Genomic DNA, 16015 nt, shown 5'->3' on the forward strand with positions numbered 1-16015 from the left:
CTGCTGCCAATCTCGGCACTGCCGGGAAGGGGGCTGCAGAGCGGATTCCGTCGATGCGTCCGTCCCTTCGTAGCGCCGACAGGGCTGCGGAGGAAGGCGAGGGGGACGCTATTCCGCCCATCCCCAGGGGGCGAAAGCAACCCCTCCCTCGCCTGCCTCTCCCCCCGTCCCTCCCGTTGCCTCCTGAGTCCGGCCGTGCCACGTCGTTCGCCAGACCCCCACCGCCACCACACACACACGTGGCTCCTTGCAGGGGGCCTCAGCAGGGCACCCACCATCCCCTGGCTGTGCCAAGCCCCATAAACCTCCCAGGGCGGGAAGCCCCGTCCCCCGGGGAAAGCCTGGCCCTCCTCAGAGGGGAAAAGCCCGGCCCAGGCCAGGGGGCGGGGACGCCAGCTCCGCCGCGCGCCACCTTCCGTGTCCTCCTCTCATGGCTTCGGCGGCGGCTGGCGGCAGCCCAGCGGCCGTGTGGTTGAAAGCGGAGGACTTGCAATGCCCCATCTGCCTGGGCCTACTGAGCAGCCCGGCCACGCTGCTGTGTGGCCACAGCTTCTGCCTGGGCTGCATTCGGCGGTGGACGCAGAGCCAAGGACGCTGCATCTGTCCCAACTGCCAGCGCGGCTGGCTCAAGAAGCTGCCCGAACGGAACGTCTTGCTGGAGCTCGTGCTGGAGCAGTATCGGCGCGCTGCCTCCGACCAGGCGCTCCCTGCCCGAGGGCCGCTGCCGCCCCAGCTCTGCCTCCCAGGACGCAGCGGGCAGTCCGCCGCCGCCGCCCCCCGCGGCTTGCAGGTGCGGGGCAAGTGCTTGCTGCGCGCGTGATAGAGAGGCCTCAAGCCCTGGGGCTGCTGCAAGGTCAGAAATCTGGGTCTGGCTCTGGTTATGATGCGGGGAGGGGAACGGCACTCTGCACATGCTCGGGTATCGTTTTGTTACTACCTTGACTGAGTTAGTAGAATCGCTATGGGACTGAGCTGGGGACCAGGAAGTCCCCAGTTGAAATATTGCTTCTGCCCGGTGGCCTCAGATAAACTACTATCGCTTAGCCTCAGCACACATTCTCAATACCTTATTTGGAGAAATTATATATGAAGCGCTCTGAACACGCTACAGCTCTGTTGAAGAAAAGTGCCCAGCTCTTAACCAGAGTAACCTACGGTACTTGCTAACGAAATGTGGCAGAATTGAAATGTCTAAGAAGCCAAGAAATTCTTAGATAACCGAAATCAAGTGAATGTTCTCTTAAAGAACAGTGAGTACCTATCTCTTTTAGTAGATGCTTGCCAAAAGAACAGAGACTGTATTTCCATGTACTTTCTTTTCAGCTAGGAATTTTCTGTTAGATGGTGCCTGCGTATACGGCCGCCTGAGAAGATAGTGTATAAATACCTAGCTACCTTCCTTGCGAGGTAGGCAATGCTTTGCAGCAATTAGCTCTTGTGCCTCTTTATTTTGCAGAATAAATGCTGTTTGACCCATACTTCTTCTCCTCTCCTCCTTGTGTGCTGAATTAGACTTCGTACACCAGGGAACGAGCTATTTTTGCAACAGCTCCACATAAATGCCATCGCAAGAGCTGGAGTACCTGTCTTTTCTTAAAGGGAGAGTTCACTTCTCAACTTCTGTTTGCACCTGATGGGAAGTGTTGGGCTGTTCCCTGTCCAGCTGCTGGAAGGTGAAGGGGCAATGATGTAAAGGCTGGAGGATCCAGACCATGAGTTGCTTGGCCAGAGACAATTCAGTCTATCCCCAACCCAAAACAACTGGCCATCAATGATCTAAGCAGCATAGAAAGCATGTAACATTTAAGCATTGCTCCTATGTCCCAACTGATTCTGCAATGTTTGTTAAGCAAGTCCAGCGATTACTTGCATAAAACTATAAAATAACTTTTCTGTGCGTGCCTGTTTGGAGGGACTTAATGTTCAGGGTGACCATGTGAAAAGGAGGACAGGGCTCCTGTATCTTTAACAGTTGTGTAGAAAAGGGAATTTCAACAGGTGTCATTTGTATGCTGAAATTCCCTCTTCATCACTACAGTTAAAGCTGCAGGAGCTATACTAGAGTGACCAGATGCAAAAGAGGGCAGGGCTCCTGCAGCTTTAACTGTTGTGATGAAGAGGGAATTTCACCGGGTGCTGGTCCTCCTTTTCATATGGTCACCCTATTAATGTTGAAATCATATGTATTGGGTCACTGGGTTTTTTACCCTTCAGGATGTGATGAAAATAAGTGATGTCTCCAAACAAATAGAGGTGGCTCTCAAGGCATCTGCCAGTTCGAGGAAGGATAGCACTGAAATGAAGGTTGGTATTTAGAAGTGTTGGTATGTATGATCCTTTGGGTTTCTCTCTACCCACTTCTGGATAATCTGATAGCCTTTCTGACTGTTACTTTGTGCAGGGAATGTTCAGTTGCAGTCTGCCCCGCCCCATAGTTCATTGGGGGGATTACATGTTGGGTGCCACTTGGTTCTGTGACATGTGTACAATTCCCTCAGAGAACAAGACTGGGGAATAATCAGCAGTCTCTTCCAAATACTGGGAACTCCCAGTGGTGAATGGGGTTTGTGTCCCCTTTAAAGCCCTGTTCCGGATAAGTGCAGCTCTGCCCTGAAAAACTAGATCTGCAACTGAACTATTTCTTTCAGTTTATGGGATGGATTACATGAGAGGGGAGGAGCTACAAGGGGTTTAAGTTGAATATTTCTCCAGTTCCATTGAGTTCTATTGAGGCAATGCCATCTAGTGGTGGAAGATCCTGCTGTTTCCCGGCTATTACCACTTTAAAAGTGGTTATTTTTATCCCGGGATCTTCTGAGGATTCCATGGGAGACATCCTGGATATTGATGATATCATGAAGTTGACCTAAAAACTTCCGTGATTGGTCAAACAAGAGTGTGCAATAAATCACTCGTTTTTTAAAGTGCAGAGTTTGGTTTTAAAGAGAGATTAAAGATAGTAGGATAGTGGAGAGGCTGGTCTAGCCTAAAAGCATTTGAAGAGTTGTGCTATACCACTAAGAGGAATAACAAAGGGTTATATCCAGTGGTGTTCATACTTAGAGTAGACCCATTGAAATGACTAACTTGTCCCATTCATTTCAATGGGTCTACTCTAAGTACGAACACCACTGGATACAACCACAGATTTGACTGCTATGGGGACTTGTATGTCCAAATAAGTCCTTAATGACCTTCTCTTTCCTGATGCTAGGATTGTGTGTCTCAGATCAAAAGCTCAGTTACAGAAGCATTCAGTTTTATGAAGAAGTACATTAATGACCAAGAGAAAACAGTGCTGGATGTTATTGATCAAGAATATGCCACAGTCCAACAAAAAACCGATTTAATGAATGAACAACTCACTGCAAGAATTGATCGGCTTTTGGAATTGCAGAGCAACTCTGAAGAAGTGATGAAGGTAAAAATAAAAAGAGTAGGATGGGGAGAGAAATGACATGAATGATGTGAAGTATTCAAAGATCTGTTGAACAAATTGGGTCTTGTTTTTGAGCAAAAAAAGCAAGGCATCGGGTTGCATGTCCAGTGCAGTACACAGAATGTGCGTAAAAGATTGATTAAACTTACTTCGCAGTCCTAAAGATACAAGCGGGAATTATTCTCAGTGACTTCAGTGGAACATCTATGTAATGCTTGAAGACCAGAGGTCTCTTGTTCCTGCAGGGCAAATAGCTGGGGGGAGGGGGGAGGTTTGTGTGGCAAGAATTCAAACCAGGAAAGTACACTTATCATGGAAAATGATCACAACAATCCCGTGCAGATGACACACTAACCCACAGTGGTTCAGTATTTTGAGCTAAACATTATGGCTTAGCGGATAATGTGAACAATGACTTAGCATGTCATGTGAACCTTTCCTAAACATGATGGCGACATTACCACGGTTTAAACACTCTCACTAACTATTTGCTGCAAAATGATTAGTGACTTAACCATGGCTTAGTGTGTTCTCTTAGTGCTGCTGCCCTGATCTGACTCAGGGGGCCCCAAGGCTGCTTTTGCCTTTCTTATTTTTTTAAGTTGGAGATCTGTTCACAGAATTCCTGAAATTATGTCTAGATTGGCCTTCCCTGACCATCTTTGAAACCTGCAGCCTAATCCTTAACTTATTTATTAAGAAGTAAATTTCACTGAGTTCAATGGGACTTATTTCTTCCAAGAAAGTATATAATCAACTTGACAGTTGTTTATCTACAGGGTACTCCCCACACAATATGATAATTATCAACCATAGTGTGGATTAGGATCACAGTTGAATTAACTATTAGTCCATGCTCATCCTCCGCCCTCTCTCCCCCTAAGTCCTCCTGCTAGTATTCCATCGGCCGTGGAAACCCACTGGGTGACTTTGGGCCAGTCACAGACTCTCAATCCAACCTACCTCACAGGGTTGTTGTTGTGAGGATAAAATGGAGAAGAGGATTATGTACATTGCCTTGGGTTCCTTGAAGGAATAAAGGTGGGATATAAATAATAATAATAATAATAATAATAATAATAATAATAATAATATCTATTCTGCCAGCTGAACTAGAGTGACAGCCACTGCTTTGACCACTCTTGCCTTGCCACTCTGTGGCTGAGGAAATAACCAGCAGTGCCCTCCACACAACACAATAACCAATGGTGGTTCAAATAGCCAACCCTGCCTAGCGTTGGTTATTTGTGTTTGTTATTTCAGCCAAATAACTAATTGTTAGTTAAAAACCTCCTTCCGCACAACACGATAAATCAGTCAATGTGTTCCTTCTGGAACTCCTTCACAAGTAAACTGTCATATCCAGTTAAGGAAAAAAAAATATTGTTCTGTTAGGCTTATGGAGTAAGTTGATCTTAATACTTTTCATGATTTTTAAGAAGTGCATTATTGTAGCATGTCTAGAGTTCTTGTGTGAAGAAAACAGCTTGTAACTAATTTTTTAAATCTTTATTTACCAGAGTCCAATAAATGTTTTAGGATGAAAAATATATATGTAATATATTTAATTCGTGCTAGTTCCTGAATTAAAATGCCCTCATTACTTTGTAAAAATAGAAGATTTCAGTCCAAGACCTTGAATCACTACCTTTCTAATTACATAAGCATTACAAACCCTTGATGAAAATGGTGTTGTTTTGTATTCTTCTTGTGATTTAAAAAACAACAACAACTAATAGAATACCTCACCAGAACAAGAAGTCCACATTGGCAATTCTATCAGAGTGAATGAAGTTACTCTTGCTGTTCAGAGGATTAGTAGCATCACATATGCTGTGGAAGAGTTCAAAAGACAGCTGGAAAAGTCAATCTCGGGGAATTACCCAGCACAGCTGCCTGAAGGTGAGTGGTATTTGCATTTGTCCCTTGGCTAAAGGTAGTTAGAAATGCGCTGTCACCAATATGGTATGTAAAGAAGTAAAACAGGCTCTCCCTTATTTACACCAGAGGGTGAGCAACTTCAGACTTCAGTAGTTCTTCAGATGTTTCAACTTGCAACTCCCATCATCCTTCACTGTTGGCTTGGGCTGATGGGAATTGTAGGCCAAAACTTCTGGAGGGCGCCAAGTTCCCCACAATTCATTTTCACCAATGTAGTGCTGACCAGGGCCTTGCAAGAAATCCCTCAAGTAAAGATGGAGGGTGATGGCTGAGATATAAATGGTGTCATGTCTAGCCCTGCTCCCCATGGGTTGGAAGAAGGTGTTTCAGGTGATCAATCAGAATCAGACTCTGAAGTAGAGGAGTCGGTGCCAGAAACAGGCCAGCCTGTACCAGTGGGGGAGAAAGCTCTCACAGGCTCTTCACCAGCTGGGAGTGAACCCTCTCCAGAACTTATCTCATCAAGAGCAAATCATACACGGTCAGTGGGAAGCCAACATTCTTCCAAAGGAGAGAGCACCGACAGGCTAGCCGATCCTAGAGTACGTCGCAGGCTAAAATGGGCGGAGCGAAAGGAAGGCGAGAGAAAGTCGGCCCGGCTCGCAATGTGTCAGAAGCCGCCTCAGAACTAGTCTCTCTGAAAAGGCTTTCCATTCTTCTTGAAAGGACAATTGTCTCGCTTAGTTTGTATAGTTTTGCCTAGGGGAAAGTTCCTAGAGATTAGACTCTCTTCAGGTGGGAAGAGATGTTTATTGCTTGAATAAAGCTTTGTGGATTACTTAGCAGGCCTCATCATTGTCTCCCAAGAAGGTAGGAGGTTTTTGAGAAACACGACAAATACAGGGCCATATAGGGCCGGTGTAGACGGTAAGCATGGCTGGGCAGCTGCCAGTGGCCCACACCTGAGCAAGAGCCGCCCCCTGACGAACTCCCTGGAGTCGCTCTTCCTCTTCACCTTTGCAACCTGCTTGTTCACCTGCCTCTTCCTCTAGCCTAGAAAACAGTGTTGGTGGTGAGGAGCAATAGATGCCTCTGCCTACTTGCTCCTGGCTCTCTACCTGCCAAGCAAGCAAGTGAAGTGGTAGCAATTATGAGAAAGAGGCTGAGGAGCAAGAGCGGCTGTTGACAAAGCCAGTGAAAAGGTAAACTCACTGAGGGAGGACCCCCATTGAGGTGACGTTCAAGTGCCCTCCAAAACCTGGAGCCAGCACCCTGTATTAAGCGATGTAGTGAGTTCATGATGGATACAGGCTGCGTAACTCGCCTTGAGGGCCTTATCTGGGCTGAAAGGTGACTCATAAATGTATCAGTAAATAAAATAAGCTTCCAGCCTCAATGATTAAGAAGTGAGTTTCTTTTTGCTGCAGAGTCTTCTCCCGGAACAAGCAATGACATCCAAATGGATGCAGCCGAGAATGAACCTGCCTCCTCCAGCAATTCTTGTAGGTAGCTTGTTTACTGGACATCATTCCTTCATTGGCTAGTGTTGTTTTCATCCACGCAAACAGTAATTGTGCAGCTTTGAGCATCTGCACGAAAGTTAATGGGATTAGAGTCTCATGTTTGAAGCAATAGGAGAAATGTTTTCTGAGGTTAAAGCCCCAGCGGTATCAATGAGATGGCAGCATCTGAAGCCCACCCTCCACAAAGGTACAAACCTATCACTAAAGTCTGACCTAAGAATGGCTCCAGATGAGGTTTTTACTGTTCAATTGAACTGCCTCCTTCACAGAATTTTATGGGGGTCCAGCCCTCCAGTGTTTTCCCCATCACTGCATTTTTCCACCACTGCTTCTGTCTTTTTTTTTTTCCTTACCAGAAAAAAAATTGTTAAGGAAAAAGTGGTGGAATAGCTTCACAATGCCGTTTGAGTGTTAGCGCTAGGAGCCCTCTGTCTGAAAACACGCTAAGCCACCAAGCTCTCAGGCAAATCTGTGTGATTATGTAGTAAATATGAATACACAACTACTATGGTAGTTCTATGAAATATCTAGATGGACTTTTGCATTTGTGACAATTGCTGCATTGTTTTGATCACCATGCCCCCAAATTATGTCCATCTATTTCAGGTGCAATCCTACAACTCTCAGCATTCCCCAGACAGCATGGCCTAATCCACAGCAGCCATTTATCCCGGGGGCAGCTCGAGGTTGTCCCTGTGCATCCAAATGACACACAGGGGATCCCAATGTCAACCAGGGACGACCTCTCGGGACCGCAGTTTTACCAATTTTTCCCACGGTCCCAGGAGAAACCCAAGGACTGAAGGCAGGGCTCCTGGGTCCTCCCTGCGAGTAGCGGGGCTTTTCAAACAGGCACAGAGCTCTGCAGGGTGACTCCATGCCCCTTCGGGGGGGGAGCAATTTCGCCATCGTTGAGATGGCTGCCGCCGCTTTTCATCACTGACTTTTTAGGTTTATTTTTTAAAACTTACTTTTTGCGCAGGATTGGGGCTGCGCAATTGCGTGACCGGCTCCTGCTTCCAAAAAACCCCAACACATGCCACACCAGAACATCCCTCTTGACTTCCAGGACAACGCACTGGCATATGGACCCAGGGGGATGATTCCAGAAGCGGTAAATCCCAAGATCTACACACATACACACACACACACATGTTGTAGGCTTTATACCAGGTCAGACTATTAGTCCATCTGGCCCAGTATTGTCAACACTGACTAGCAGCAGCTCTCCAGGGTTTCAGGCAAGAGTTTTTCCAGCTCTACCTGAAGATGCCGGGAATCGAACTTTGGACCTTCTGCATGCAAAGCAGATGCTGTACCACTAAGCTACAGCCCCTCTCTGGCTCCCTTCTACTCCCTTGACAGATGATCCATATGTTGTTTTGAAAGTGGTTTACTATGCACTCATGTGGATCTGAGTGTGTGTATGTGAGAGAGAGCAACACTGTCTCAGAGACTCAGAACTGCATCTTTCTTGCAATATGGTTTGTACTTGGGTACAGATATCCCAGTTTAAAACTTATGTACATCTTGTAAATGGTGGCCACACACTTAAAATGCCACTTCTCTCATCAAAATACGCAACAGTGCAGAGCTGATCCTTCCCAATTACTATTTTTTGTGTCAGGCCCTTTAAATGTTAACCCCAGTCATGTGGGAGCTGCTTTTCCATGAGTGGGTGCTGTGCAGCTGGAGTAACATTTAATTGAACTGACCACATGGGCAAGAGCCATTTTTGTGGGCCCATCTCTTGGCGGGATGCTGATTCTATGGTCTGGACTTGCATGATCAGCCCCCACCTGAATGTATGAATAACTTCAGTGTTACACCATCCTCACAGTACCTGCTTGTGGAAAAGCAGCTTCCGTGCAACTAAGGTAAAGTTTAAAGGCCCCCTAAACCTTACAAAGAAAAACTGTTTTAAATGCGAGTGTGTTGCTCATCACCATAAGAAATGACATAATACCTCCAGGGAGGGGCTGTGGAGTCAGATCTGTGAATATTGCAACTTTAAGCTGACAGTGTCTCCCCTTGTATTTCAAGGACCTCTTCCAGTTGAATTAAAACATAACAAGAAGACTCTTTCTTTTCCTTAATTAGCACAAAGTCAAGATTCTCTTCAGACAACTAGCAGCTGCTCTTCGGCAATATCGTCTGCCAGAGGTAGCCCAGTGTCAATGATTTCAAGTCCGTTTTCTCAGTGTAAGTATATACATTAACACACATATAAGACAGCAACCTTTAGAAGTGTGGACAAAATGTTCAACACTTCGCTTGACAAAACCTAAATGGATTTCCCCCCCTAGTTAGATCAGTCAATTTCTGTCCAACTTAAGAGTATCTGTTTTCTTAACTGCTCAATGTTTTAATCTTTGTAAACCTCCCAAAGAGCTTCAGCTATGGGAGGGGGATATATAAATGTAATAAATAATAATAGTAAAACTTCCATTTTGAAATCAAGAATTTTGCTTTCTTTAAATCTAATACATGCCTAACTTTTTAAAATGGTGCATTGACTTTTGTCGTTTGGGGGTGTTTATAACCTTCCTCAAATTGTACGGGAGGGGTGCAATGCCTTCTGCCCACGGAGGTAATCAAGTCCACTGGGCTCCCCAATCTGGCCCATGGAGCCTTCCGGGGTTCCTCCAGAGGGAGGGGGATGTCCTATACACCCCATTCCCTAGAGGAATTCCCACAGAGGGCATCTACATTATTATTTCTGACCTGGTTTGGGGATAATAGTGGGGATTTCCCTGTACACTAGCAGGAGATTCCCTGCAGTTATCTCCAATCTGAGATCAGAGATAACAGCAGGAATGCATGCAGCGGAGACTTTGACCATGCCAGCATGGGTGGCCGCTCTTCCCAGCATGGGCCAAGTAATTTCCCACAAGCCCAGCAACTACAGGGACACCAGGAACCTCTGCTTCTCCAGTGTAATTTCTATATGCTGGGAGTAGGCGCAGAAACGGAGACAAGCATTTGATTGCATGCTTGTTACTGGCCACTCACAGATTTTTGAGAGTCCTTTTTACGATGGCATGTACCTCCCAAGACCTTCTGCTCCTTCTGCTCGTATTTTCTGTCACAAAAAAAGACCCAGGAAATCTGATTCTTTTGGCTGTGAGGAAACTTGCTGCCATTTCCTGCTGTGTGTGCAGGAGAAGCAACATGATAAAAACGGTCACTGAATGGGCCACGTGGTTGTTGCTTGCTTCCCCTTTCTTCCCCATGTGAAGAAAGAGGAAGCTGTTTGTCCCTATTGTGTGACAGGAGCAGGAGGCAAAGCGAAGGGAAACGTGATTTTCTCCCTGTCTGATGACTCTCAGAGAAAAAGAGTGGGGGCAAAGACATCACTGGACATGTCCAATACCCCCTGAAACGCCATCCGACGGTGAAGCCCCACACCCATTAATAGCATCTAGCCCTTGCTGGATCTCATAGCTGACCATTTTGGTCTGTGGGTGTTGAATATATTTCCTTGATTTAATTGGATCAGAGCATTTATTTGGATCATGACACTTTTATTTTGTTTAATTTAGGGGCATCTGACGTGACTTTTGATCTCAAGAGACTCAACTGCAAACTGGAACTCTCAAGGGATAAAAGGACGGTGATGGTGTCCCGTTATCCTCCGGAATATGAACATTCTCCTTTGAGATTCCGCGTCAGCCAGGTGATGGGCTCCCAAAGTTTCACTGAGGGCTGCCATTATTGGGAAGTCAGCACTAAAAACTCTGCTGCATGGGCCATTGGTGTTGCCAGTGGGGAAATTGGTAACACTGACTTACTAGGGAGAACGGCACTATCCTGGTGCATAGAGTGGTCGGATCATGATCATCTCTCAGCATGGCACAGGAAAGAAAAAACTCGCCTTACTGAACAGAAACCTCTGCGGGTTGGAGTTCTCCTTGACATTCCCCAGAACCGCTTGTCTTTTTACTCTCTCACCGATAAGCAAACTCACTTACATCAGTTTCAAATCAATGTGGCCAGTCCCGTTTACCCTGCCTTTTGGATTTATGGTATGAATATAGATGATTGCCTAACTATAAACAATATTGAAAGATGTTAAGGCATAGCTACACTATAAATGTATATTGTCTTCATGCCACTTTCCCCCAAGGAATCCCAGCAATTGTCGTTTTGCTAGGGTGCTGCTTTGTTAAACACGTGAAATGATCCTTCCTTCCCTCCTCCGCCATTCCTTAAGAGGGAAGGACTCTGAAAACCAGTTTAACGCTAGCATGCCAAGGGTCTGCATTGTCGCTGGATGGAGGATAGAAAATATATGGCTGGAGGAAGAGCTTCAAGTTTGGAATGCATAAGGGCTTTTTCTCCTCCCTGGCCATTACCGCTTTTAGAACTAAATTGCCTGTGTGTCTGCTGTCCTTGCAGCAGCTTCAGGGCTGGCTTACTAAATTTGACTGAGCCCCACAATACTAAATAATACACCTACAGAAAATGGGCAGAAAATTCATAGAATCATAGAATAGTAGAGTTGGAAGGGGCCTATAAGGCCATCAAGTCAGTGCAGGAATCCACCTTAAAGCATCCCTGACAGATGGCTGTCCTGCTGCCTCTTGAATGCCTCTAGTGTGAGAGAGGCCACGACCTCTCTAGGCAATTCTTGGAGGTCTGTTTACCCCCAAGCTTTAAACATTAATATATATTTTTAAAATACAAACTTTAAACTTTAAAGCATGTTTAAATCCTTGACCAATGTTTACATGTATATGAATCTTAACTTTCTAGCAATTGCTCAAAAAATTGCCCATTTTCTGAAAAGAGGTTAAAAGACAGTCTTCTTTCTTTAATTTGAATGTGACAAGTTAGTTTGGCAAGAACAACAAAGTCACATAGTTTTCCCATTCTTCTATATTATAGAATATGCATACATATAAATACAATTCTTGAAGCTGGGGCTTTGGGGCTTGTGGCAGCAGTTGGTAATCCAGTCATTAAACTTGCTCAAAAAGTCAGCACCAGAGTTCCAAACTGCTGCCTAAGGCAGAGGTCGGCAACGTGGTGCCCATGTGCTCCAATGCCTCCCTGGGCACCTTTCTTGCTGCCCTGCCCCTCTCACTTAAAAATAAATAAATAAATAACACACTTTCTTACCAGCACCTAGAATTGCTCTGAAGTAGGTTTGTATTGGTGCTGTTTAGTGTGTTGGAGCTCATCCCCCACCTCTGTTTTTGGGCAGGTTACTTGTCCTTCGTCACCCCTTGTATGGCAGCCATTTTGTAATGGTGCCCAGGACAGATTCTCAAATTGCCACATATGCCAATAGCCCGAAAAGATTGCCTATCCCCAACCTGAAGTGTGGAGGCAGGGGCAAGTGCGCTGCTATAAATTTGCAAGTAAATAAGCTCCAACTCTTTCATGTCATGAGGTACAGAAGCCCTCCTCTCCAGCATGGCCAGAAATCCAACAAGTAATATAAAATGATAATTTCCCATATCTTCATCCTTCTCTTAGTTAGAAGAAAGAGTAATTGCCCACACAAATTTTATAGGGAGCCAATCAGATAATACAAAAAGGAATAAGGGTCTGTGCCAAGGGTACAAGAGGTAGGCCATAAGCTTTATCAGGGGGGGGGAATCCCAAAGCAACTTTATTTCTTAGAAAAATCTGCATGCAGAATCATTTGGATGGCTCGGGTATGCTGGGAGTTGTGGGATTTTTTTCTGTCTAAATATGTATAGGAATACGTCTTCAGTAACCTTACATTTGGTGCTTACCAAATGAATACATTTTCATGTGCTATGACTAGCTTTTATGCTTACCTCTAGGAGGTTTTCAAAGTAACTATCTTTCTGATGCCACATTTTTATTGCAAGAGCTATAGCTTGGTAACAGGTGATAAATGGGGGGGGGGGGAATCAAATAATAAAGAAGACAAATGCCTGGGATTGACCTCAAATGCAGACCTGTGTTCAGTCTTATAATTCACAAATGCAGAAAGATAATAAGAATGTTGAAGGACTCAGGGGAGTTCTAAAGAGCTGATAAAGTCTAGAATGTGGGTCAGGAATTAAGAAATGAAGGAACAGTCATGTTTTGTTTTGTTTTATTTGCATAATTTGCATCCTTTTCCTGCCATAAAATACTTCAGTTAGCTTGAGAATATAATTGTGGACTACAAACATACAAAATATTCATCATAACACCCATCAATAAAATGGATTTATTTTTATTTTTTTATTCATTCATTCATTCAATAGATTTATATGCCCCTTTTCAGACAGACCCTCATAAGGTGGCTTACAAACAATTAAAGACATTGCACAAACGCACATATAAATATATCAAAATGTCACTATCAGAATAGAGGAGATTAAGCAAAACTGAGGTTGAGAATGTAGTGCAGAGGTAGGCAACCTTTTGGGGCCCACGAGTACGTTTGACATTTTGAAAAAGTGTCTCTGGCTGTGGGTAGTAAAATGTTGAGAGTGCCCCGTTCTGGATTTTCACTTTTCTTGCCTCCCCACAGCCATTTTTCAAGAGGCATCCTTTCCCCCAGCTCTATTAAAGTCAACGGAGCCAGATTGCTCCATTGACTTTGACAGGGCTGGTGGAAAGTGTTTGCTGCAAAAACTAAAAAACACTGGAATGGGAAGGAAGCTCACCCACTGCCAGGGACACTGTTGCCCCAAGGGTCCTTGATGGGGAATGGGCTTCCCCCCACAAGCCATGTTTCAGCAGGCCACCCTTTTCTCCACCTCTGTTAAAGTCAACGGAGCAATCTCGGTTTGTTGACTTTAACAGAGATAGGGAAAAGCAGGCCATTGCAGGCACACCTAAGGAACTTGGTGGGTGTCAGTGTGCTCACAAGCACTGTGTTGCTGAGCCCTGATGTAATGGAACCAGGGCTCACAGGGATGCAGTGTGGGAATGATTTGATTAGCAGGGGGACGCTGACATCATCTGCCACCCGCATCAGAATTCTCTGTTCACTCTGAGCTTGGCTGCAATCCTCAGAGTAGCTGGGGTGGAAGAAACAATTTCCCCATCAATACTATATTGTTCCTTGTTGTCATGCAAAGTATTTTGAGTTGGCTTGGTTGAAAAGGAAGACCAAGGGCAAGATGGATGGATGATATTCTGGAGGTGACAGACTTGACCTTGGGGGAGCTAGGGGTGGCGACAGCTGACAGAAAGTTCTGGCGTGGGCTGGTCCATGAAGTCACGAAGAGTCGGAAGCAACTGAACGAATAAACAACAAAAGCTTTACAAAAGACCTCTCCCTGTTAAGGGTTGTTGATCTGGATCAACACAGCTGCCACATTTTTTGGACTTTCCTTGGAACTGTGGCTATGGGGACTTTCATGATAAGCACCTGCACTTCGAAATTTACCACTGAGTAGAATTTGAACAAATAAGTTTTTAGAGCTTTCTTAAAGGCCTGCGCTGAAGATGTAAGCTGCAAAAGAGCAGGAAATCTCTGCCCCTTATACTTGCCAATCTACCTGGTGGACACATGAGCAGAGCTGTGGCTAATGACCTAAGTGAATGGGCAGGATTGTATGTTTGAAGGCTATCTTTTACGTAACCCATCTCATGCCATTAGGTAATAACCACCACTTTGAAATCAGCCCAGAAATGAACTGGCAATCAATGTAACTGTTGCAATGAACTGGTAACCAATGTAAATGGTGCAATGTGACTGGTGTCACATTCTCAGTTTTTCTGGTCCCCATCAGCATTCTGCTGGTCACATTTTGCACCAATTGGGGCTTCTGAGCTAGCCTCAAAGGCTGTCCAATGTGTAAATTGCATTACGGTAATCCAGTTTAGGGATAACTAGGGAATGGTTTACTGTGACTAGGTCTGGCAGTTATAAATACGGCCGCTGCTGGCACCTCCTCAGTTGATAAGGTATTCCTTGTTAGGCTTCACCAGATAGGTCTGGGTCCAAGAGATTCCATTCCAAGGGTGCTTGGAATTCAAGAGCCATCACTCTCTCTAGAGGCTTGCTTTAAAAAGGAAAATTGGAGGCCAGATAATAACTGTTAAAATCTATGGGATCTAAGCTAGATTTCTTCAGTATAGGTCATCCAATTGCCTACTTGAAGACAGAAGGGAACTCATCCACTCACAGAGGCATTCTGAGGTCTAGGCCTTTCACTCTTCATCCTGCAGGCATTAGCAACCACAATGGACAAGGAACCAGAAGGCAGGTAGTGGATTGCAAATCTCCAAGCAACCTGTCCACATCCACAGGCTGAACAAGCTGAAAGGTATCTGACACAAACAATCAGATGGTAAACCTGTTATTTCTAACACTGAACCTGTGGTAACTATGAAAATCTAACTCATTGTGAACACAAGTTATTTTTCCTGTAAAGTATGGTGTGAAGTGGTCACAGCAATCTACCTAGGGCTTGAGTTGGAAGGATGTTGTGAATTCCTAACTATTCATTAAAGCTCAGCTGGTCTGCAGTGCGCAAATGCAATGATGGTGAAAAATTGAGATCTCTCTGCCAGCAACACCACTACAGAGTAAATCTCAAGAAATTGTCTTATCTGTGCTCAGACTAGATTTTCTGTGCTCTAATTTTCATCACAACAACTTAATTCAATAGGAACAAACCCTTTTGAATTCAGTGAGACTTAGTTCTGAGTAGACATGCCTAGGATTGAGGTAGCAGCAGTTGAGAAGAGCCTTGAATCAATACACTTCATTCATATATATATATATATATATATATATATATATATTGTACCATTCTTTTGAATGGCCATAGAAAATGCATTGGGATGTGTTGTGATTCTGCTGCATCCTGCCCCAAAGCCCTTAGAACAAAGCCATACAAATACTTATCAGTCCAAATGACCATAGGAATATGATTAAGGCTGCAATCATACAGTTACTTGGCAGCAAGGCCCAGTGAACTCAATGGGGCTTACTTCTGAGTAGACAAGCATATTAAATTGTACTATAAATCACCAGAAATCATCACAAAGACATGTTGAACACAGATGGTACAACATCTGTCAACAAAGATAAATCTATCTAATCTCAATGGGCATCTCCGTTTCTCCTTTCACGCCCCCCTCACAGGACTCAACGCCTTACGCACCTCCATTCACAGGCATGTAGACTCGCTATGCTTCTAGTTCTACTGTAAAATGGAGATGCCAGCAATGGCTTGACTCCAATGTTAGT

General features: G+C 44.7%; 1 protein-coding gene across 1 annotated transcript; it reads left to right on the forward strand.

Moving 5' to 3' along the window:
* The first annotated feature begins 430 nt into the window (after positions 1–430).
* Positions 431–13042, forward strand: RNF135 (ring finger protein 135). Its single transcript, XM_063121477.1, has 7 exons — positions 431–790; positions 2215–2304; positions 3215–3421; positions 5179–5341; positions 6748–6822; positions 8944–9045; positions 10386–13042. Exons 1-7 carry the CDS (start codon positions 431–433, stop codon positions 10916–10918), a joined length of 1530 nt encoding a protein of 509 aa, XP_062977547.1. The 3' UTR covers positions 10919–13042.
* Positions 13043–16015: the final 2973 nt, after the last annotated feature.

This window comes from Elgaria multicarinata, chromosome 3, assembly GCF_023053635.1.
Source record: "Elgaria multicarinata webbii isolate HBS135686 ecotype San Diego chromosome 3, rElgMul1.1.pri, whole genome shotgun sequence".
NCBI classification, from domain to species: Eukaryota; Metazoa; Chordata; class Lepidosauria; order Squamata; family Anguidae; genus Elgaria; species Elgaria multicarinata.

Bases quoted from the DNA above. Each gene is read 5' to 3' on its own strand.
- RNF135 (XM_063121477.1), top strand. From the start codon at position 431: ATGGCTTCGGCGGCGGCTGGCGGCAGCCCAGCGGCCGTGTGGTTGAAA. The intron at 3,422-5,178 runs GTAAAAATAAAA...AACAACTAATAG, and splicing joins ACTCTGAAGAAGTGATGAAG to AATACCTCACCAGAACAAGA. The intron at 9,046-10,385 runs GTAAGTATATAC...TGTTTAATTTAG, and splicing joins TTCAAGTCCGTTTTCTCAGT to GGGCATCTGACGTGACTTTT.